The 23,581-nt window shown below is 44.9% G+C and overlaps 1 protein-coding gene across 2 annotated transcripts; it reads right to left on the bottom strand.

Annotated features, from left to right (window-relative positions):
• Positions 1-1,783: 1,783 nt before the first annotated feature.
• LOC105512778 (signal-regulatory protein beta-1-like) lies at positions 1,784-23,259 on the bottom strand. Of its 2 annotated transcripts, XM_011943381.1 has the most exons (5): positions 23,122-23,259; positions 13,637-13,990; positions 7,610-7,927; positions 6,688-7,023; positions 1,784-1,893 (listed from the first exon to the last, which is right to left on the bottom strand). In XM_011943381.1, the coding sequence occupies exons 1-5, from the start codon at positions 23,192-23,194 to the stop codon at positions 1,784-1,786; spliced, it is 1,191 nt and encodes a 396-aa protein (XP_011798771.1). In that variant the 5' UTR covers positions 23,195-23,259. The 2 variants fall into 2 exon arrangements, with proteins under 2 accessions (XP_011798771.1, XP_011798772.1); XM_011943382.1 differs by lacking the exons at positions 6,688-7,023; positions 7,610-7,927 and having other exon boundaries at positions 1,784-1,896.
• Positions 23,260-23,581: the final 322 nt, after the last annotated feature.

Below are 23,581 nucleotides of genomic sequence, written 5' to 3'. Positions count from 1 at the left end.
CTGGGACAGAGAAAAGAAATAATATTTTCTACAGGGTAGTTTATAGAAAGTGCCTTTAACAAAGTGACATTGAGCAGAGACTTGAAGGAGGGAGAGTGGGAGCCATGCGGCTGTGTTGGGTAAGAAGCAGAGAAGTGATATGATTTGACTTTTCCAAAGAATTGCTGTGGCTGAAAAATGAAAGCCAGAGGAGTGGTCCCAAAAGAGATGATGCTGGTTGGGACAGGGAGTGTGGTGGAAGTGAGAAGTATGCAGATATGGATGTAACTCAGAGGTGTCCTGCAGCAGGCTTGGACTGGCCCTTGAAAACCAATTGTTAAATTTCAGGAATTTTGCAATCTGGTTGTTTAACTGTTGGCAGTGTGAAATTGGTCAGGTTGGGAGTTATTACACTAGAGAAATTGGCAAGCACTACAAAAACAGCTTTTGGTTTTTTCCTTTCAGAAAGTCCACTGTTAAACATTTACCATCGCATGTAAGCGGACATAGGCATTTTGTAGGCAGAATTGAATACGAGTTGTAAAGGGAAGTCAAGGAGGACTCCTCGATGTTGGAGTGTGGCAGCATTTCTACCATGAGCAGCAGGACTGGGAAGTCTGCAGGATGCTAGAAGAAATACTGTTCCCATCTCAGAGAGAGAAGGTAGAGCTTCTTTCTTTTTGGGTTTGAGGGATAGGATGCTTGGACAAAGAGGAAAGATAATCATTTTTTTCTTAAAATCAGTATAGGAGTTCATGTATATTCAGGAGGCAATAGAGAACCTCAACAAGGCTGGGGGAGTTGGAGTGGGCAGGAATCCGGAAGATGGGATAACTCTTGAGAGCCTGGAGAGCATCTGTGGTTTATGTTCAGTCCCAAGGCGATGGATGGGAGGAGTCCTGGTGTGTTTAGATTTGGCGTGTTTCTCACCTTCTAGGGAGGCGGCTGTGAGTCAGTGCCCAGAGCCCAATCCCATGGCCCCTGCTCAGGACCATGAATGGAGACACTGCTCTGGGGCATCAACGTCTTGTGAAGGAGCAACAGGAGCCTGTGGGCAGGCAGACGTCACGGGAGAGGAGGCGTCTGGAGCTGAGTCTGGAGAAACTTCTCACTGGCTCCTTCTCTCAGGTTGAACCTCTCAAGAAAGGAAGGAGGCAGCAGAGACTGAGGGTCCCACATGGCAGGGGAGGAGCAAAGGAGCTGTGGGAAAACACATTCACATTTATTCATCTGCTCATCATTCAAGAAATGCTTCCTGAGAGTCTGTTATGTTTCTGGGGCTGGTCTCTTGGGATGCCTGTTGTAGGGGGACAGGCAGGCCTCAGGTAGGACTCTGCCAGCTCAGTCCTCCTCCCAAGTCCTGATGCCCCCTCCTCCCTCCCTTCCACTCAGACACACAGAGGATCAGAGCAGGAGCAGCCCTCAGAGCAGCCCATCTGGGGATTCTCAACATTACTCTACAGTGGGGATTCCTTTAGCCCCATGGAGTCCCAGCAGTGGCCTGGAAGGGACCACCCACTCAGTTGCCCCTCACTTAGACCCCTCTGTCCACCTTTTCCATCAGACTCCAAGGGCACTGGGGACACCTTTGAACCCCCTTGAAGCATCCCAACTCCTGCACACCTCCTGTGGGTTGGGAGTCCCACACAGGGTTCCCTGAAACTCCTAGGTGTCATAAAGGAGCCCTGTCACCTTCTGTGAACTCCACTGACCCTGAAGCTGCATGGCAAGTGAGCTGGGCCCTCCTGCTGGCCTGGCCCTTCTCGGCAGCCCTTGGTCAGTCCTCCCTCTTCCACACTTACTGTCAGGCCTTCTGTTTCCAGCAAATGTAGACGGCAGAGACACCAACCACCAGTAGCACCTTGGGGCCTAGGAGGAGAGCTACGAGGAGTGAAGCAGTAGGAGCCAGTGCCAGGCCTGGAAATCAGGGAAGAGGAGGAGCCATGAGAAGAGCCACCTGGGAGTTCATCTCAGGGGCCTCCACTTACCCCATCTGAGGCTACCTGGGCCCATCAATGCTCTGAGGCTTTTGAACTTGCATCCGGCTCTGGCTTCCCTGACTCCAGCCGAAAGCAAAGGCCAGGGAAAGTGGCTCCTCATTCTCACTCACCCTGTCCCAGGCTGTCAGCTTATCCTCCTGGACGGAAAAGGTGGAGAGAGTATGTGCTCAGGAATTCATATGTATGGCAACTGAGTTCCTCACTTGATCCTCACAAGCCTGTGGGGCAGGGATTATTATTCCATTCTGATGGGGAAACTGAGGCCAGAGAGTTTAGGGAGTGCACGGAGATTAGTGGGATCCAAATCTAGGGGAGCCCATCATTATGTCCCCAAGGGTGACTCCTGAGTCCAAGACCAGTCCAACACCCCAGGGTCATAAGAATGATTAGGAAAGGGTGGGCAGGTGGTGTGAGGATGGATTCAGAGTGAGAGAGTTGCACGCTGCCCTTCTTAGCCCCAGGGGTAGGCCGATGACCCCATATTCTCATGATCTCAGGGAGCCCTCCAGGGACAAGAACTAATGAAACCTGCTGGCTGGAAAATTCCCTGGTGAGTCAGGGAAAGGGCCTCATGCCTGGGAGGGCCTCAGACATCACCTATCCCACCTCAGCCCCAGTGCAGATGTCATCTGAAATCTTTCTGATGGACACAGAGAGTTAGATCTACAGAAGCACATTTGTGGACTTTGCATTTTTTAAATAAGGGGTTTTGGCTGTTAAAATAACAAAGGTATTAATTTTTTCTCTTTTTTTTAAATTAAATGGTGCTGGTGGGTCCTTAAGGAAGGAAGGGAGACCTCAGCATCTGTGGCCGCTGGGGTGTTGCAGGCCGGCAGTTCTCAGCTGGGTGGTTCTCTGGGGCTTTCTCTCCCTTGAGTAGAGCTGGACTGCCCAAATTTACTCCTTCTAGGGGGCAGCCCACGTGAGAGATAGACTGCATTCGGAATATGAAGGGCCAGCCCCTCCCCTCAATTTAAAAGAACTCTATAGGACCCTCCAGCCTTTGGCCTCTCTGCAGGAGCAGCTCTGCGTTTGTCCTGCCTGCACTGTGGCTCAGCACCTCCCTCCTCCTACACTCCTGCCTCCTCATTCCCTGAGGCTTGTTGGCCCTGACAGCACTCTAGGATGCTTCCCGCATTCCTTTATCCATCCCCAGTTGGCCTCCCAGAGAAACTGACCTTGGGAAGTGGTCTGGAAAGCAGACTCTAAAATATAAGTTTGGAATCTGATTACTCATCAGCTGGCAAGGAGGACCCCAGGGCTGGTGGTAAGTGGGGCGGATGGTGTAACCCCAGGAAGGAAATTCCTTTCCCTCAGCCTTTTTTTTTTTTTTTTTCTGAGGCGGAGTCTCGCTCTGTCGACCGGACTGGAGTGCAGTGGCCTGATCTCAGCTCACTGCAAGCTCCGCTTCCCGGGTTTACGCCATTCTCCTGCCTCAGCCTCCCGAGTAGCTGGGACTACAGGCGCCCGCCACCTCGCCCGGCTAGTTTTTGTATTTTTAGTAGAGACGGGGTTTCACCGTGTTAGCCAGGATGGTCTCGATCTCCTGACCTCGTGATCCGCCCGTCTCGGCCTCCCAAAGTGCTGGGATTACAGGCTTGAGCCGCCGCACCCGGCCTCCCTCAGCCTTTTAAAAACAGATTGGGAAATGGTCCTTATAAGAACTAAGGTGTTAGCTGTTGCTGGGCATGAATCCTTGGAAGAAAGACAATGAGAAACTAAGAGTGATTGATCATGAGTTAAGGTTCAGTGCTGAAGCCAGAGGACTTCTTGGCAGCAGTGTAGATTCTTATTTTTTGGAGCCACAGGGCAGAAGGAATAGAGGATCCGGTCCTGGGCATCATAGAAGAGTAGCAGAATCACAGAGGAGGATGAATCTCAGTTTCAATGGCTGCTATGCTAGGGTAGGGCCCTGATGGGGAAATTGTGGGACCCTGAGATGTGGGAGGAGACATTTGGGTCAAAGTACTCAAAGATTGTCAGTTAACTTAGGAGCTGCTGGGGACAATTGCAGTAGCATAGCTACTTGTCTCTATAAATATCCACCCCAAGCCAAAAGAAAAAATAAAAAAGGAAAAGTAAATTCTACACAATCCAGGCTCTAAATATTACTTGAAGAGAGAAGGCCAAATTGCAAAATGACTGTGAGTCAAAAGGGAACACTCATCCAACCCTAGTGCACAGTCTCTCACTAGGCTCCCACGCCACTGATGCAGCACGTCACAGAAGGCATCCTGCAGTTTGCCTGCCAGCCTAGACAACCTAAAATGCATTTCCAGACTTAGCATATGAGCCGGGATGCTATGTCAGACACACTGAAAGCACCCAAAAATGGCAGCCCTGGTCTGAGCCCCAGTGGGTGGTAGGAAGTCTAAGGAAAAACTCAACCTTGTCCAGATGGTACCGAATCATCTCATCCTGTGCTACCTTGAGAAGTACAACTATGAACCCAAGAAATATCATGAGGAGCAGGCATAGGAGAACTTCCAAGGTGGAAAAGCAAGGTTAAGAACCCGAGGACTGAGAAACAGCCCAGCAGCCAGACACCAGAGAGCCAACCCCCAAATACCAGCCCTCAGCTATGGAAAGTCATGAAGGGAGGACACAGAAAAGAGGAAGTCTCAAGTCAATAAACATAAACTCCCACTTTAAGAAACTACAAAAAGTAGGGCAAAGTAAACCTAAAGCAAGCAGGAGTGATAGGAATTAATAAAAAAAAGAAAAAAAAAAAAGAGAGCAGAACAGATAATCAATGAAACTGAAAACACAAAAACAATACAAAAACCCACTGAAACAGAGTCGATCTTTTGAAAACACCAACAAAATGGGAAAAAACTCTAGCATGACTGAAGAAAAAGAAAAGAGAAATGGCACACTTTCAGTATCAGGATGAAACGTGGGATACCATTGCAGACCCTGCAGATACCATTGAGTTATAAGAGGATATTGTGAACAACTCTACACACATAAATGTGACAACTTCGATAAAATGGACCAAAAATTATGCAAAACACAACTTACCAAGACTCACTCAATAGGAAATGAAAAGTGTGAATAACCCAAAACTATTAAGGAAATTGAATCTATGATTTTAAAATACCCAAAAATATTCCTGAGGCCCAGATCTTTCATAGGAAAACATAAGCATTTAAAGATAAATTAAAACCAAATTTGATACACAGGGAAATGGAGCTGAAAAGTTTTGGTAAAATTTGAATGTATACTCCATTTTAGATGATATGAGGAAATTATTTTAATAATTTAATGAAATTTAGTTATTTGAATGCTTAAAATGTCAGTGGACAATGACATTGGTTTTGTGAAAAATGTCCTTGATCACATGATCACTCAATGTGCAACTGCAGGTGCATGCGTGAGAAAGTTTTCAGTGGATGTGACTATGTACCTTCCACACATGTCTGATGATTGGGGATGTTTTTTCTCCTCTATGTCCTGTCTTTACTCTTCCAGCAGGCAGGGACATGAACCAATCAGTGACTCAGCACTGACCAGGAGATGATGCAAACATCATACTGTTTTGGAAGGAACCTGAGTCCTCATTCTTATTTTCTGGCACCTCAGGGCAGAAAGAATAGAAGATTGGGCCCCGGCCATCATTGGAAGAGTAGCAGAATCACAAAGGAGAATGAATCTCAGCTTCAGTGGCTTCTATGCTGGGATAGAGCCCTGTTGGGGAAGCTGTGGGACCCTGAGATGTGGGAGGAGATATTTGGGTCAAAGCACTCAAAGGTTGTCATTTGACTGAGGAGAGGGTCCCCCTCCTGGTATTATATGAGAGGGAAATAAGACATATTTTGGTTATACAGAGGGTAAACACTGGCCAAATTCAGGTCCTTGGGACAAAGCCCAGCAGAAGGGGAGAGTTTCTCTAATAAGCACAAATTCACATTATAGCCTGGTAGTGAGCCTGTCCTCAGGGACTAGATTTACCATCATTAGTTTGGACCAATAACCTGATCTAATGGCCAGAAGTCTTCAACATCATCCCTTATCACTTCCTGAGTCCTGGTTTCCCCTTTGGTAAAACTCCAAAGTCACTGGGTATTTGAAGCAGGAAAGGAGATGAGAGATGAACAGGAATTTGCACATGGTCCATGCGCAGAGTGACTGGGATTATTGTTGGTCAAATCTCACCACCAGAACACAGAAGAGGCCTGTGCTGTGACCAGGTCACCTGGGGGCCTGCTCCAGGCTTCAGCTTCACTTGTCTTGCTGAAATTTATACAGCAGATGCCGGAGACTGCTGGGTGAGGTCACAGACGTGGATGGAAAAGTTTAGAATAGAACAGAGACAAGCTAGAGGTTAGAAAGTGTAAAGGGGAAGGTGGGGCACTGATGAGACATGCAGAAGAAGGCGAGACACAGGACTTCATAGACAAATGCATCGCGTCCCTCTCTCCTTTTTCCTTTAATGTATATTTACACCAAAAGATCGATTAAGTTGTGCATCAAACTCTTGACGCACAGTTTCTCCTTGTAGATGGGTCTTAAGGGTGTTTGCAAATAGTCAATTGCTACCTTGAACCTTCTAAGTAGTGGTGACCTGTGGAGTGTAGGATTTGGGGGCATGAAGCTGACCTTAAAATTTTACTTTGTATTTATAGACTTCCAGCTTATTTTATGACAAGCATGAATATTGCTTTTAACGTTAAAGAAAAAGACAACATTTAAAAATGGGAAGTAACCCCATCCTGGGTGACATGTGAGCCCTGCTCCTTCTGGTGCACTGATATCTCCAGGGTATGGCTTTTGCTGACCGCTGGCTGCCCGTCATGCTCCACCCGGCAGGTGAGCACCACATCGTCCCTGTGGGCACAGGTGTTCACCAGGAGCCAGCTTGTCCAGTTATAGGTGCCATCCTTGTTCTCTGGAGGGCTTGAGGCCATTTCTGTCCGGGACACGTTTCCGTTCTCCAACCAGGTCAGCTGTAGTCTCTGGGGGTAGAACTTCGTCACCTGGCAGGTGACCCTCGTCTGGTTCTCTGCCCTCATGGGCTGTTGAGTAACCTCCAAGGTGGGTGGAACTGAAACAGCACAGGGCAGAAGCTGTGACCTTGTGGCACAGACAGATCACAGGGAGGGCTCCATAACGTAGCTCCCACCACCACGGTGAGGGCGTAACCAGGACAGTGCTAGGCAGGCAGCATGTGCTGAGACATTGAGGGTGCTCTTTGCATATGAGTGAAATTACTAAGCACAGTGCCTGGCACACAGCAGGTGCTGAAGGACTGGTAGCTCCTACTAGGCTAAGAATGGGTGATATCTACAAGCACCATCCCTTGCATGCAGTTGGAAGGTAAGAACTGTAGCAAAATCAGTGAAATCACCAAGCACATAGGGATTTGGCTCCCAGTAGGTGCTCACTAATTGTAGTTGCTCTTGGTGAAATAAATGAAACTTTCTAGCACAGAGCTTGGCACATGGTTGCTGGTCCCCTGATAGCTGCCATTTAAATGATGGTAAGTGACCAGCACACCTAGGTGCATGAGTTGGGCAGCATCGTCAGGGATTAGATTCCGGGCCATTCAAGATCTAGAGCAGTAGCCTGTGGAGAGGGGAGTGGGCTTGGCAGCCAGAAGTGGGCTTAGGCTGGGTTTGAGGGTCCTCTACCTCGGATGGCCTCAGACAAGTTGGCAGTCCCACGAAGAGGGTCCCCCTGCAAGGTGACGTGGGCCACCTCACAGATGACTTGAGAGTGAACGTCCCCGCGGGTCAGCATCACCCTGGCTGTGCTGCGGATGCTGTAGGACACGCTCTCTCCTGCGGGGTCCACGTTGGTCTGGAAGTCTGAGAGCTCATTTCCATTTTTGAACCATTTCAGGGTGATGTCTCTGGGGGAGAAGCCGTGGGACTCGCAGGTGAAGCTCACCGTGTGCTCAGCTGTGGCCCTCACTGTGGGGCCCGATACCACGGGGGCAGAGGGTTTGGCTGCAAAAGGAGCATCGATAAACAGGAGACATGACTGAGATGACCACCACTAACGATAAGTGTGTGACACGTTAAGAACCTTCTGAGACGTTCGTTTTTAATCTTTCTAATAATGTCAGGAAGGCAGTCTCCTTTTCTCGTTTACAGCTCAGGCCACAACAGCTCTGAGAGGTGAGAACCAGCCCATGGTCAGACAGTGAGTAGGGGCAGGTCCCAGAGGGAAGTCCAGGCCTGAGTTCACAGTCCTCTCCACACAGGGTGACTTCCACCAATCTTGGCATAGGAACAAAATTACTGACTGGTCTCTCTCCTTCATAATAACTAGTCCTAGCCGGCCTCCCCTGGAGAGCTCACCAACCTCTGAGAGGGCGTTTATAGAAGCCAATGTCAGGAACACTGGCAAAGTGGCACCACCATGAGAGCTGCAGCCAGGCTGCTTCGCCCAGGAGAGGGGTGGCCTGAAACACCCAGTTCCTTATCTGCAAAATAGGAGGATGGCATTTCTACTTCCTGGGATGTCGCCAGGATTAAATGGAGTGATGGAAGCAGTTTTGCTCTGGATCAAACACAAAAGATGCTTCTCAAAATTAAACACAAATCTATCTTTAACCCAGACTTTACAGATACACAGAGGTCTCTCTTTAGGTATTATACAAATATGAATCGTTCCATATTTTTATTATTTTCACAAATATTTCATTCTGTCAAATAAAAGGCATTAATTAAGGATAAAGCTTTAACGTAGAGCTCACAGTTTGTAAGAGCATTGGAATGACATCAGCTAAAGGTCAAGCCACAGTGTGTTGCCGTAGACCTGGATAACAACTAACTGAAGCCAGGGTCCGTGGGATTTTGATCTCTCTCACCTGGAGTACTTTAATTAAATAGCCAGTGAGAACAGGTTTGCAGTTTAGGATTTTTGACCAGCTAATGAACTGTTTCCGAAAACAATGTTTTGTGAAAGCCCCCTATAAAAAACCTTTCCTGTGTTTCCGTACCAGACACTATTCAGGGGTTTGCTGACTCACTGTACCCAAATTGCACCTCTTTATTTTTCCAATAAATACTCTTTCCTTTGGCCTTCCTAACAATCATTGTTGTTGTTGTTGTTGTTGTTAGTAGTTCTAACCTGCTGCAAGTCCTACTTCCTATTTGAAAATAGGAAATTTGTTTTTGGCATCCGGATCTTCAATTAGGTCAGGTTTGGGTCAAAAACGAGAATCACTGAGTTCTAAGAAAGCCAAAGGGGGTTAATTTTTTCATTGTTAATTAATTACAAGGGACAAAGACCTAGGCCACACCAACAGGCAGAAACCAATTCTGGGTCCTGAAAGCAAACACATTGGAGAATCAGAACAATGAGGCGGTTTCTCCCTGTAGATGAGTTTTAAGGGTGTCTGCAAATTGCTAATTGTTACCTTGAACCTTCTGCCGTCATCTTAGAAAGCACATATTACACATGTTTGCCTTTGCCAATATTAACTTGCTCCCTAATATGCGTGAAATATTTTGAGAGCACAGTAAAGAGGGTGTCACTTGAAGATGTCAACTCTTTGAGCCACCAGCAGCATGGGTGTCCCTAGAGGGCTGAGAGGCTGTCTTCAGTTCCCATTTATTGAGGGCTTCTTGGCCGCCTGACGCTGGCTGCTCTCTCTGTACATCTCAGCACTTTAATCCTCCCTCCATTTCTTAGAGGGGGTCCTCATGTGAGCCCTTGTGTACGGTGAGACTGTGAGAGGATCCTTGCTGGCCAAGGACCAAAAGTAGACAGAAACCCCACCCTGGGAAGATGAGCGAGGGTAAATGCAAGTGCATAGCCTGGCATGTAGTAGGTGCTTAATAAATAACCCCTGTGACTGTAATCATGAGGTTTGGTCATTACTGCTACTGGAGCTGCATAGCTATTCTTTAGGCAACAGAACAAAGAGGAGCAGAAACACCAAGGAAAGGCTCAGACCCTACTCACTGCAGCTGCCAGAAAAACCCAAATGATAAAAGGAGCAGCAACCACCATGTTTGGTGAACTGGCTTTCAGGTAAGATCACAGGTGAAGCTGGAAGCGTTTTGGAAGAAGGAGGGAAAACGTACCTCAGTGACATCTGGGAGTGCTGAAGGAGGGAGGCTTCTGTGGCTGACGAGTGAGGATTTGCTGGGACTCCAGCACCTGCTTAGATACAAACGTTTTCAAGACAGAAGGTTCCCCAGCACTGAGGCTGCATCTGAGCGAGGCTTTGTCCCAGTCTCCTATCTTGGGCCCTGAGGCCAGTAGCATGGGAGGGGTCCTGTCCAGGCTTCTGGGGCCTCCCAGAATGTTCCTAGCATGTCTGTGTTGAAGCACCCATGGCCCAAAAAGCTGTTCTCAAAGCCCCAGTACCTGGGGCACCACTTTTGCTAGGGGGATGTGTATGAGAATCTTCTGGAGCCATTCAGAACTTTAGATGCCAGGCCCACGTTAGACCAATTAAACTGGCATTTTTAGGGGGATCCTGGGTCCAGCTTTGTTAACTTTTTTTTTTTGATAGTTTTCCCAGTGATTGTAATGAGCAGCCAAGGTTGAAAGCCACTGGACCCCAACCCAAATCCCATTTATACTTGCGGCCTAGTGATGCCCTGACCTGTTTGAGGTCACACAGCTTCACCCTAACAAGCTCACATTTATTGAGCATTTACTGTGCGCTTGGTGATGCCCTAAGCATTTAACACGATTTCACTCCTTCAGACTCTGCCCAGTCTGTGAGGTCAGCGTTACCATTAAAAGGGTGAGGACATCGAGGCCTATGGTGGCAAAGTGCCTTGTCCCAGGTGGCAGGGCCAGGAAGAGTCAGAGCCGGGAAGAGGCCCAGGCAGCTGGGATACTGCCCGTGCTCTCCTAACCATCGTTCTGCAGAAGCTCAGTAATAACCTGAACAACAGCAGCATGAGGGACTCTGTGCACATCCTCTGCAATCCTCACAGAACCCGGAATGGGGCCATGATAATCAGCATCACACCGATGGGGAACCCAAGGACTCAAGGGAAGGCAAGACTGGCTCAGGATCACATGATCTTGAAAATAACACCTCACTTTGGGGGTGCCTACCGTGTGCTTGGTGATTTACAGAGAGAACCTTAAATCCTTTCCACTTTGCTAAAGGAGTCCTTGATTGTCTCCATTCTACAGATGAGGAAACTGAGGCTGAACAAAATGAAGGCACTGTCTCCTCATCCTCCATGTGTCCCAGTGGGCATTTCCTGTGTCCCACCAAGCAGTTACGTCCATTAACAGAGCAAGTGTTTTAGGTTTTTGAGCCCCAACACTGACTGCCACCTCAATTGTCCCTTTGAGATTCTAGATGTCATGCAATGTTAGGGAGTAGCCTCCTTCCTGGGTGCCCAGGCCTGCTTACCCTGCAGCCATCAACAAAAGACAGTGGGCTCCTGACAGCCAGAGGGGAGAATCTAAACTCTTGCTCACATGGTCCCCAAACACTCTCTAGGAAACGCCTCATCTGCTCATCCTTAGTCCTCAGCGCCATGAGCGGGCAGATGCATGCTCTACTGGGCTGCAGGAGGCTCTACTCTGTTCAATGGATGCTGCTGAGTGAAGGAGAAACAGCATAACATGAGGGGAGAGTCCTAAATGCTTCATGTATGCTGAGACCTGTGCTTTAGGAACCAGCTTGGCATATGATGGGACACATGCAGGACCTTTCTGATGGGAGTGTAAAGCCAACCCCTCCTACCCCTACAGGGATATTGGTTTGTTTTTAATGCTTTGTGCTATAGAACTGAACAATGCAAGAATTTAGAAAGAGAAGGCTGGAGCATTTCTCCACACTTGAAAAACCACAGCTGAGTGTTGCAGAGACAAGGGCTGTGAGTCAGGCTGCGGGGTTCCAGCTTTGTCTCCCTGACCTGGTCCCAAGTCAGTTCTCCTCTCTGATCCTCAGTGTCCTCATCTTTAAAGGAGGTAGCAAATGGCTCTTCCCTCATACACTGGTTACAAGGAAACTCTGGCACAGCCACTGCTCTCTGGCCCCATTCCCTGCCTCCCTCCTTTCTCATCTAACTCATCATTTAGGCTGAGAGTGTGGCAAAGAGGAGTGGGCACTTTACTAGAAGTTAGCAGATCTGAGTCACACCTGAGCCACCACTGGCTGTGATTGCCTGGGCTGGGGAGACACCACCTGGAAACTTCAGTGTCTTTGCCAATATTATCTGCACAATCAGGATAAAGTCACCTTCCCTGTCTAAGTTCTTCCCCTCTGACGTAGGAATGCCACTTCCAGTGGGTGTCTCCCACCTGAGTAGGGTGACACATGTACAAGGTCATCCACTGCATGATTATTTTAGTGGCCAAGGTGGGAATAACTTACATATCCATCAACAGAAGACTGTAAAATAAAATTTGATACTTCCATAAATTATTTTTCAGCTGTAAAGAAACTGGAGCAGCTCTCTGTGTCCTGATGTGGAATCTCGCTATGGAGTGATAGGGTGTACGTTTGGGAGAAGTTTTCCAATCACCAACGAGCTTTAGTGTCTGAATGTGAGGTGCATTATGAACCTGTGGGAAACGGGTGAAAAGAGAAATGCTGGCTCTCTGACCTGTGGTTCTGTTTGAGGAGCTTTTATTGAGCACCTATGATGCACCAGGGTCTTCTATGGAGACAGCATCCAACACTGGGGAAGGAAGGAGACTGCCTCGATTCACACATGGACTCTGGCTCCAATTCTGTTACTAACTGGCCCTGTGACCATGGACAAGGCCCCTGTCATGTCTTGGCTTCAGTCCCCCATCTGTAAAGGGGGTTGGGCTGGATGGTCTGAAGTTCCTTCCTGTGCTGACATTCCAGAATTCAGGAGTTAGGACAAGGCTCTTGAGCCTCTGGCAGGAAACCCCAAATAAGCCTTGTTTCTACCTTATATGGGGAACCCCTAAGTCACCCAGTTGTGGGACCTCTTTCCTGAGATGAGGGACGTTCTGAGATGACGCAGCTCTGCTCGGAGCCCATGGTGACTGTGTGACTCAGTCCCCGAATCCCACAAGGGTTTCCCAAATGGACCCACAGCAAATCCCAAACTTATTGGCATCTCCTCCCACCAGGCCATCAGATTCAGCAGTGAATGTGCCTCCCAGGAATCTTCCCCGTGGGGTGTTTCTGAAGATTAAATAAAGAAAAACACGATTTACACGCTCCATGCCCTGGATGGATTTCTCTTCATTAGAAGGGAAGAGAATGTAAGCTTAGTGGGGAAGTGCTTTGGGCTGTTTCATTCACTGCTGTTTGCACAGCATCCAGGGCAGAGCCTGGTGCACAGTGGGGTCTCAGTGAGTGCCTGCTGCATAAAGAAGAGACTCAGCCACCCTCAGGGGGAAGCCTTCTCTGGAAGCAGAAGGCAAGGTCCAGACCTGTGCCTGGGCAAGTCACTCAAATTGTCGGTTCCCTCGTCTGTGAAACTAAAGGGCTGGGTCAGCTTTGGAAAGACAAGAGCTGTAGAGCCACAGACTGGGGATGCCGTCTTTTCCATCATTTACAAGCCATGGAGCCTCGAGCGACTACCATGACATCTCCAAGCCTCAACTCATGTGATCCGGAGAAGGGGTGACATCAGATCATGAAAATGAGCAGCCGCCACCATACCTGATTGTTGCTCTAAGAATGGATAATGTAATTATTGACTTACTGTCACACACTAGGGGATGAAGGAGGCCTGCGCTGTACTCACCACGCACAGACAGCTCAGTGCCTGCTCCAGACTTCAACTCCACATTGGGGCTTCCTTTCCGGAACTTCACACAGTAGTAGGTGCCGGCATCTGCTGGGGTGATGCTACTGATGCGGATGGAAAAGTCCATGTTGTTTCTCTTTGTGGGGTCTGAAACAGGTGTTACCCGGGGGAAGTGGCCTTCTTTCCCACTGTAGATTAATTCCCGGCCTGGTCCAGCTCCTCTGAACCACTGGATAGGACCCACAGGGATCAGGGAGGTCACAGTGCAGTTCAGAGTGGCCGACTCTCCAGCTGCAACTGATATGGACTTCTCAGGCTGAATCACCTGCAGCTCCTCCTCACACAACCTTCCTGGAAAGGAGCACAAAGCAGTCATTTTTTCATCCTTATGTGATCCTGTGTGTTTCCCCAAGTGTTTATCAATGACTTTCATTGACTAGGTGTACACTAGGAGCAGGTCTTGAGCTCAGCCCACTACATGCATTATCTCATTTAAGCCTCACAACTGGCCTGTAACATAAGACTGCAATAGAAGCGAGGACACTGAGGCACAGAGAGGTTCACTTTCCTTTTCCTTATTTTCTTTTCCTCTTTCTGTTTGCTTTCTCTTCTTTTCTTTTCTTTTTGAGACAGGGTCGTGCTGTGTCTGCTGCCCAGGCTGGGGTGCAGTGGCTCAATCACAGCTCACTGTAGCCTCAACCTCCCAGGCTCAAGTGATCCTTTCACCTTGGCCTCTCAAGTAGCTGGGACCACAGGTGCATTCCACCATACCTGGCCAATTATTGTATTTTTTGTAGAGACACGGTTTCACCATGTTGCCCAGACTGGTCTCTAACTCTTGGGCTCAAGCAATCCATCTGTCTTGGCCTTCCAAACTGTTGAGATTATAGGCGTGAGCCACTGCGCCTGGCCAAGAGGTTCAATTTCAATGTAGAGCTTTGGGTTGAGGACCTGAGTAGAACTATTGAGCCCTCCTTGAAAGTGCCATGTTTTGCCAAATATGGCCTCCAACTGTGGCTACATGGAGTGTGGCACTTTTTGTATCGCTGGATTGGGTGGGGCCCTGTGACTTCTTTAGACCCTTGAGTTTTGAGCAGAAGTGATGGGTATAATTTGTGGGTTGTGCATTCACCTGCAAGAGCCTCTATGGATCAATTTCTCCCTTTCAGAGACCCACAAGGCTCTGATGGGGCCTGCTCCATTGCCTGGATGCGTGAATGACCGTTGCACGCAGAACTGCCAATACACACTGAATATGTAGCTTTCAGTAGAAATACAACATTGTTTTAAGCTCCTGGTAATTTTTCACCCGTAGCATAATCACATTACCTAAGTTTCCTAATGCTGATGTGACAAATTACCAAAACGTAGTGTCTTAAAAGAAATGTAACATTTTATAGTTCTGGAGGTTAGAAGTCCAAAATAGTGTTACTGGGGTACAATCAAGAAGAAATGATAAAAGTCAAATACACAAAGATAGAGAATGAAACAGTGGTGACTAGGGGTGAACTTGAGGGAGGTGATGGGGAAGTCAAAAGATACAAAACCGCAGTAAGTCTGACAAAGAAGTCCAGAGAATAAATTTGCAATCTGAGGGTTTTAGTTAATAATGCTGTATTGAATTCAGTATTTTTCCTTCAATAGCACATTTTAGGTGCTGTTGACATAAAACACATGCAGCATAACCATGGGAGATGATGGATGTGTCCATTTGCTTAACTTTAATAATCATTTCACTACATATACATATACGTATATGAAGGCATCATGTTTTACACCTTCCATTTTGACAATTTTTAAAGAGCTTTCAGCAGAGCTATGTGTCTTCTGGAGGCCTTTCCAAATTCTAGAGTTTTCTCACATTCCTTTCTCACAGTTACATATTCCCACCACTCTAACCTCTTGCTTGCATCTTCACATGCAAACATCCTGGAATACAAAGATGTTTCAATGTCCTTCTCCAGGAATTAATCTCCTTCCTCCTTCTTATAAGCACCCTTGTGATGTATTAGCTCCACCCTGATACTAAACCCAGATGTTAAAATCACTGTCTTAAAAATGCTGAGAGGTAAAAGAAATAACTGATGAAGAACTAAAGGAATATAAATGTCTTAACAAAATGAGAATGTAAAAAAGAGAAATTATATGAAGAAATTAAACAAACTTAGGAATTGAAAGTACAATAACTAAAAGTTCACTAGAGGAGTTCCCTAATGGGTATAAGCAGGTGGAAGAATAATCAGAAAACTGGAGGATGGAATAATTGAAATTATTGAGATTGAGGTATGGGTGGAAAATGGAATAAAGTCTAGAGCACAGAATCTAAGGGAACTGTGAGACATTATCAAATGTATCAACATACACCTTACTAGAGTTCCAGGGGGAAAAAAGAGAAAGAGAGAAAGGAATAGAAGATTATTTGAAGACACAGTGGACAAAAATCTTCACAAACTTGATAAAATACAGGAATCTACAAATTTAAGGCACAGAAGAAATGCAGGTTGAACTAAAAAATAAACTCAGAGACCCACACTAAGACACATTATAATCCACCTGTTGAAAACTAAAGTCAAAGAGAGAATCCTTAAGGCAGCAGGACAGAAGCGATTCCTTACATACAAGAGACCCTCAATAAGATTTTCACCTGAGCTCTTATACAAAGCACTGAAGTCCAGAAGATAGAGGGATGGTAAGTTCAAAACGTTAAAAGAGGAAAAACATGTCAATCATGAATTCTATACCCGGCAAAGTGTCCTTCAAATACAAGGGAGAAATTAAGATATTCTCAGATAAACAAAAGTTAACAAAGTTCATGACCACTAAACTTTACCTACAGGAAATACTAAAGGGGGTGCTTCAGGTGGAAATGACAGGATGCTGCATGGTAACTCAAAGTTGTATGAAGAAATAAAGATGTCCAGTTATGTGTACGTTTTTAAAGAATCATTCTTCAATATCCCACAAACAAGCTGTGAGCACCCTGCCCAGGTGACCAGGTAACCAGTATTTTAAAGCTGGTCCCTGTCACAATTCCTCTTCTTGTCCTCCCCTACTGTGACCTAGTGACATTGAAACACTCTAGTAAAACCTATCATGGTTTTTGCTTGTGTCCCTCACCTTGACTCCCAGTAAAGGCACTTGCCCAGGAATCCCATCTCTCTTGCCTACCCATCTGCTTGATTGAGCCTGCTCCTTGGGAGCTCCTCCCACATGGCTTCCTTCATGGCCTGCCCTTCTCCCTTCTCTAGGAACTGTGAATATCCCTCTTCATATGAACTTTTCATGGCCATGCTAGAGTGATCCTCCAAGATTCAACCAGCAGGAGTCACTCTAACATTTTCAGTAGTAGTGGCAATGAGGATGGGATCATTCTAAACTCCGGTGGAAAGTTCGTAGGAAATGCCTTTGACTCCTCATGACTTACAGAATTGCTACTCTGATTGGCTCCACAATTTGAGAAGGCTTTTTACCCTGATGACGTTCTTGTACTATGCTATGTACAGCTTTGTGTTGCCTTTTGGAGTGCTGCCATGGCTCTCCATCCTGAAGCAAGGATCCTGTTCCAACATCAATAATGACATCCACCTTTCTTCAGGAGCACAAGTAGATATAACATTGGTAACACCTCTTCAAAGAAGATTCATGTGATATGCATATTAATGTCACATAATCCAGCATCTGTAAGTTTTTTTTGAGATGCCCGTGGCAACATATTTACAAATTTTACTTACAAATTAAAATCAATGGGTACTCCTGTTAGTGTCTTTTAATGAATTAACAAACAAAAATATCTCTTCTCTGTGGAGTCTTCGGCGATGTCTTTCATGCCTCTTGGAGTCTCTAGACCACTCATGATGGCTATATATTTCCTCAGGGCCTTGATGCAAAAATAGTGTTCTTTGTGGCCTATGCTATACTCCATTAAAACAACTGACTGGTTACCTACTAGAATCTCCTGGATTGGAGTCCAGATTTAAGGATAATATTCTCCTGTTGCAAATCATTAACCATAAATTGTCCCACAGGCCAGGCTCTGCTCATCTGAAATGACACCCATTGAAATTTAAACTTCCACTACAATACAAAATTAAAATCGCTGCCAGGTACAGCTGCACACCTTTTCTGTTGACAGTTGGCATTATTACTACTTTGTTTGTTGATGCAACAATCCTCAACCAAATACTAGCAAACTGAATTGAACATCATATTAGAAGAATTATACAATACAAGCAAGCGATATTTATTTCTGGAATACAAGGATGTTTCCATGCGCAAATGACCAACAATGTAATATATATATTTATAGAAGAAAGAGAAGAAACACATAATTAACTCATTTGATACTGAAGACCATTTGACAAATTTGGAGATCTTTTTATGACAAAAACCATCAATAAAATGAATATATGAAACTTCTATAAAATAATAAAAGTCATATACACATACTTTATTTTCACTTATCACTGTCTAATATACTATTTTATTTGCCTATTTATCATGTATATTGATTACTGTCATTCTCCCCAGGGGAGACAAGCAACAAAAGGGCATGTACTTTTTCTTTTTCATTCAACAATGTTCTTTGTTAGGTCCTGGCACATAGTAGGTATTCGTTAAATATGTGTATAATGTGTGAATTGCTCAGTGGAACATTTTCCCAGGAGACTAAATATTGTATTTTAAGTGAATTGCTTTTATGAAATTTGCCAGAAAATGTGTTTCCCATGTGGGTGAATTGGTGAAAAAATATTGAGTTGTATACACGCAGAAATCAGAAGAGTCAAGGAGAAGAAAACCACAAACCCTCTTCACACCACATCACCTTCTCACCCTCATGAGCAGCACCTGCAGAAATTTCATGGAATAAGATCAAGACCAAAAGTGTTTGAGAAGAGCAATGGTGAAACCTGTGATCTCTAGAGTCAAAGTGCCTGAGTTCAAATCGTAGCTCTACCAGTTACCAATGAGTAACCTAGGAGCACTTTGTGCTTCTGTTTCCTTATTTGTGTTGGAGGGTGAACTTGGATATAGTGGTTACCTGAGGTCAGAAATGTAAGCGATTTCCCACAGTATCTGGTTCATGGTGGGTATTCAAAAATTGTAAAGTTATTACTTGGTAGATTTCCTGAGGCTTGGAGGCTTCAATGGACATTAGGTGATGATATGGATGTGGACACGGATATGAATATAATGATAGATATAGATAATATAGGCATGATTCTCTGTTACTTTTATCCCCTTCTTTCTTCTTCACCCCTACCATTAATAGAAGAGCAAACTCCAAGAGAGGAATGCGCAAAAGTTCTGTTTTGAGGGAAAGTGTATTTTACTAAGAAGTCTGCTTACCTGTTGCTTAGCTTAACAGATTGGGGGATTTTCAGGGGTAAGGTGACTGAGGTAGAAAGGAGGGAGAATGACTGGGCAACAGAGAAAATCAAGCATCCCTTTAATGTGCTTTCCTGTAGACTAAAAAATGAGTTGAAGATTACAGTAAGGGAAGTCTTACCACTACTACTACTACTACTACTACTACTACTACTACTACTAGTACTACTACTGCTCTATGTCTCCACATGATCAAGTTAGATTTATCCCAGGAATTCAAGGATGGTACAACATTCATAAATCTCTAAATGTGATACACTATTTCAACAGAACAAGGGACAAAAACCATATGACCATACAACACAGGCAAAGAAAGCATTTGACAATATTTAACATTTTTTAATGATAAAAACTCTCAAGAAATTAGATATCAAATAAATGTTCCTCAACACAATAAAGGCCATACAGGACATATCCATAGCAAACATCATACGAAAGTTGTCAGCTTTTACTCTAAGATCAGGAATAAGACAGAGATGTCCACTCTCAAGATCTCTATTCAACATATAGTATCAGAAGTTCTATCCAGAATAATTGCACAAAAGAAGTAAATAAAAGTCATTCAAATCAAAAAGGAAGAAGATAAATTGTCCCTGTTTGCATATGACACTGTCTTATATGGAGAAAACCCTAAAATCTCTAAAAACTTTTAGAATCAACAAACAAATAGGCCACAGATATAACATGTGAAATCAATGAGCAAAAGTCAGTAGTTTCATACACTTATAGCAAATTATTGGGAAAAGAAATCAGTAAAACAATTTTATTTACAATTGCTACCAAAAAGGGTAAGATAGCTAGGAATAAACTTAATCAAGGAACTGAAATACCTGCACACTGAATAACTATAAAACCCAGATTAAAAAAATAGAAAAAAAATAACAGAAAGATACCCATGTTTGTGGATTGGAGAATTACTATTGTAAAATGTTCATACTACCCAAAGAGATCCACAGATTCAATTCAATATCAGCAAAATTTCAATGAAATTCCATAGAAATGGACCAAACAATCCTTAAGTTCATATTAGCCATAGAAAACCATGAATAGCTAAGGCAAGCTTTAGCAAAAAGAACAAAGCTAGAGGCATCACACAGCTTTATTTCAAAATCTTCTAGAGTGCCATAGTAATCAAAACAGCAGGGCGTTGGCACAAAAAGAGACACATGGACCAATGGACCAGACCAGAGAGCCCAGCAATAAATTCACACATTTGCACTCAATTGACTTTTGACAAAAAGGTCAAGAAGACACAATGGGGAAAGGTCAGTCTCTTCAAAAAGGGGTGTTGGGAAACCTGAATATCCATGTATGGAGATATGAAATTAGACCTCCATCTCATGCCACATACAAAAATCAACTCAAAATGTATTAAAGACTTCAATGTAAGATCTGAAACTGTAAAAGTACTAGAAGAAAAGTTCCATGACGTTGGTCTGGGCAATGAATTTTTGGATACGACCCCCAAAACACAGGCAACAAAAGCAGAAATAAATAAATGGCACTACAACAAACTAAAAAGTTTCTACACAGCCAAGGAAACAATCAACAAAGTAAAGAGACAACCTACAAAATGGGAGAAGATATTTTCAAACCATGCATGTGACGAAGAGTTAATATGCAAAATATGTAAGGAAGTCAAACAACTCAATCATAAGAAAACAACTGGAGTAAAATATGAGCCAAATAGTCATTTCTCAAAAGAATACATTAAAATGGTCAGTCAACATATAAATAATATCCAACCTCACCATTCTTAAGATAAATGCAAATTAAAACCACAGTGATCTATCATCTCACACTTGTTAGAATGACTATTATTAAAAAGATGATAACTAGTGTTGGAGAGTATGTGGAGAACAGGAAACCCTTACACACAGTTGGTGGGAATGAAAATTAGGCCATCCATTAGTGAAAACAGTATGGAGTGTCCTCAAAAATTTAAAAATATAATTATCATAGGATCCAGCAATCTCACTACTGAGCATATATCCAACGGAAATGACATCAGCATGTCACAGAGATATCTGCACTCCCATGTCCATTGCAGCATTATTTACAATAGCCAAGATATGGAATCAACCTAGGTGTGTATCAACAGATAAATGGATAAAGAAAATGTGGTCTACATACATACACAATGGAATTCTAATCAGTTGTACAAAAGAAGGAAATCCCGTCATTTACAACAATATGAATGAACCGGGATGGTATTATGCTAAGTGAAACAAGCCAGGCACAGAAAGACAAACACCGCATGATCTCTCTCATATATGGAATCTAAAAAAGTTGAACTCAAAGAACTAGAGTAGAATGGTGGTTACCAGGGCTAGACAAGGGGTGCAGCTGGGTAAGTATTAGTCAAAGGACACAAAATTTTTGTTCAGATACGAGAAATTAGCTCCAGATATCTACTGTACAATATGGAGTCTATAGTTAATAAGATGATTTATATCCTTCAAAATTGCTAAGTGCACAAATTTTAGGAGTTCTCAGCATAAAAATTGCCAGTGTGTAAGATTATGCATATGTTAATTAGCTGAAGTTAGTCATCCAGAAATGTACACATCATAACATGTTGTACATGAGAAGTGTACTTTTCTCAAATCAAAATAAAAAACATTTTCTTAAACTTTAATTGAAATTAAAGTTGGAGAAACTGATAAAAAATGAAATCTCACGTGTGTGTGTGTACACACTTACAATCACTTATATGTACACATGCAGGGATCTCTAACCCCCAGGCTGTGGTTGGGTACAGGTCCGTGGCCTGTTATGAACTGGGCTGCACAGCAGGAGGTGAGCAGCCACTATGTGAGCATTATTGCCTGAGCTCTGCCTCCTGTCACATCAGCAGCAGCATTAGGTTCTCATAGGAGTGTCAACCCTATTGTGAACTGTGCATGTGAAGGATCTAGGTTGTGTGTTCCTTATCAGAATCTAACTAATTCCTGATGATCTGAGATGGGACAGTCTCATCCCAAAACCGTCCACCCCACCCACCCACTCTAGGTCCTTGCAAAAATTATCCTCCATGAAACCAGTCCCAGGTGCCAAAAGGATTGGGGACCACTGCACACGTGTGTGTGTGTGTTGGTATCTGTTATGGGCAGAATGTGTCCCCTAAAATGCATGTGTTGAAGCTCCAACCCTAGTACCTCAGAATGTGACTGTATTTGGAGACAGGGTTTTTAAGAAGCAGTTCAGTTAAATGAAGTCATTGGGGTGGGCCTTAATCCAATATGAGTGACAGTCTCATAAGAAGAGGAGATGAGGACACAGACACACACACAGAGGGAAGACCATGGGTTGAGACACAAGGAGGAGATGTCTTCTACAAGCCAAGGAGAAAGACCTCAGTAGAAACTAATCCTGCCAACACTTTGATCTTGGACTTTGGCCTCCACAACTACAAGGAAGTAAATGTCTAGTTTCAGCCACCCAATCTGTGGTTCTTTACTACGGAAGCCCTAGGAAAGGAATATAGGCCCCAATAAGCAGCAAATGCAGAACTTCTTAAAGAGGAAGAGGCGACCGGAAAATAGGTGGTAAGACTCAAGTCTCAGGGGAGGAAGGATCACGGGGGAACACAGGACAATGTAAGGAGTACCCTTAGGGAGGACGGCGACTGAACATCCCTGGGAAACACTGCACCTCTGCCCAACTCAAGAAGGCACCATTTCAGACATCACTTCCTCTGGGTGTTGAATACAGAAGGCTGGGTCTGGAGTCACACAGCCCTCTCAGGCTGTCTCTGAGCTTGCTCTGTCCTTGGGTAGCTTGTTTGGCCCCAGAGTCTCAAGACTGGTAAGGATTTAAATAATGATTGTTCTGTGTTAGTCAAATGAAATAGATCAAAATGTAAGTAATTGTGGTGGTGGTGATTCAACCATCCTGTGACTCTGGTAGCCAGCTGCCCCTGGTAGCCAGTCGCTGATCCACAGAGAAAGTGCTCAGCTCCCTGATTTCCTGCTCTGAGGCCCCATCTTTGGCCTTCCTTGGCAGCACTTGTGGTTGTATGGAATCCCCAAAGGTCCAGGGGCAGGGCATTGCCACGGCAGCAGAGAGAAAGGGTTCTAGCCCAAGGCAATGCTTACCTGTGAGTCCTAGCAGTAGAGTCAGCAGCAGGAAAGGACCAGGAGGGTGGGGCCAGGAGGCTGCGACAGGCATCCTGGAGACCTCAGGAGCCTGCTCTGTTCAAACGTCTGTGGTGGGGAGATGTCAGGCTCTGCTCTGAGGAGAGAAGACAAGCCCTGCCTCCCTCGATTCAAGAGGAAGTGGCTATGATGGTTGAGACAATAACTTGCTTTTAGATTGTAACATAGAAATCAGGCACAGTAGGCAGATACAAAGCACAGAGTTACTCATGCTCCATTTTCAGGAGAATCAGACAGGCTGAGCAAAAATAATGCTCCCTCCTCAACTGAGTCCTGCGTTCTCTCCACATGGCCCCCTTACCCATCTTCAGGTCTTCTTGGTGATTTGCCAGCTGAGGGTCTTGGGTCAAGAAGTTCTGTGGTTGTGATCTGTGCCCTAAACTCTCCATCTTAAGACCCT

Source organism: Colobus angolensis, unplaced genomic scaffold (genome assembly GCF_000951035.1).
Source record: "Colobus angolensis palliatus isolate OR3802 unplaced genomic scaffold, Cang.pa_1.0 Scaffold219, whole genome shotgun sequence".
Lineage (NCBI taxonomy): Eukaryota > Metazoa > Chordata > Mammalia > Primates > Cercopithecidae > Colobus > Colobus angolensis.
The sequence above is the reverse complement of the archived record's forward strand: the minus strand, read 5'-3'. Positions and strand labels throughout refer to the sequence as shown.

Bases quoted from the DNA above. Each gene is read 5' to 3' on its own strand.
- LOC105512778 (XM_011943381.1), bottom strand. From the start codon at position 23,194: ATGCCTGTCGCAGCCTCCTGGCCCCACCCTCCTGGTCCTTTCCTGCTG. The intron at 7,024-7,609 runs GTAGAGGACCCT...GTGCTGTTTCAG, and splicing joins CTTGTCTGAGGCCATCCGAG to TTCCACCCACCTTGGAGGTT. The intron at 1,894-6,687 runs GGGTTACTTCCC...GATTTCCAGGCC, and splicing joins CTCACATGTCACCCAGGATG to TGGCACTGGCTCCTACTGCT.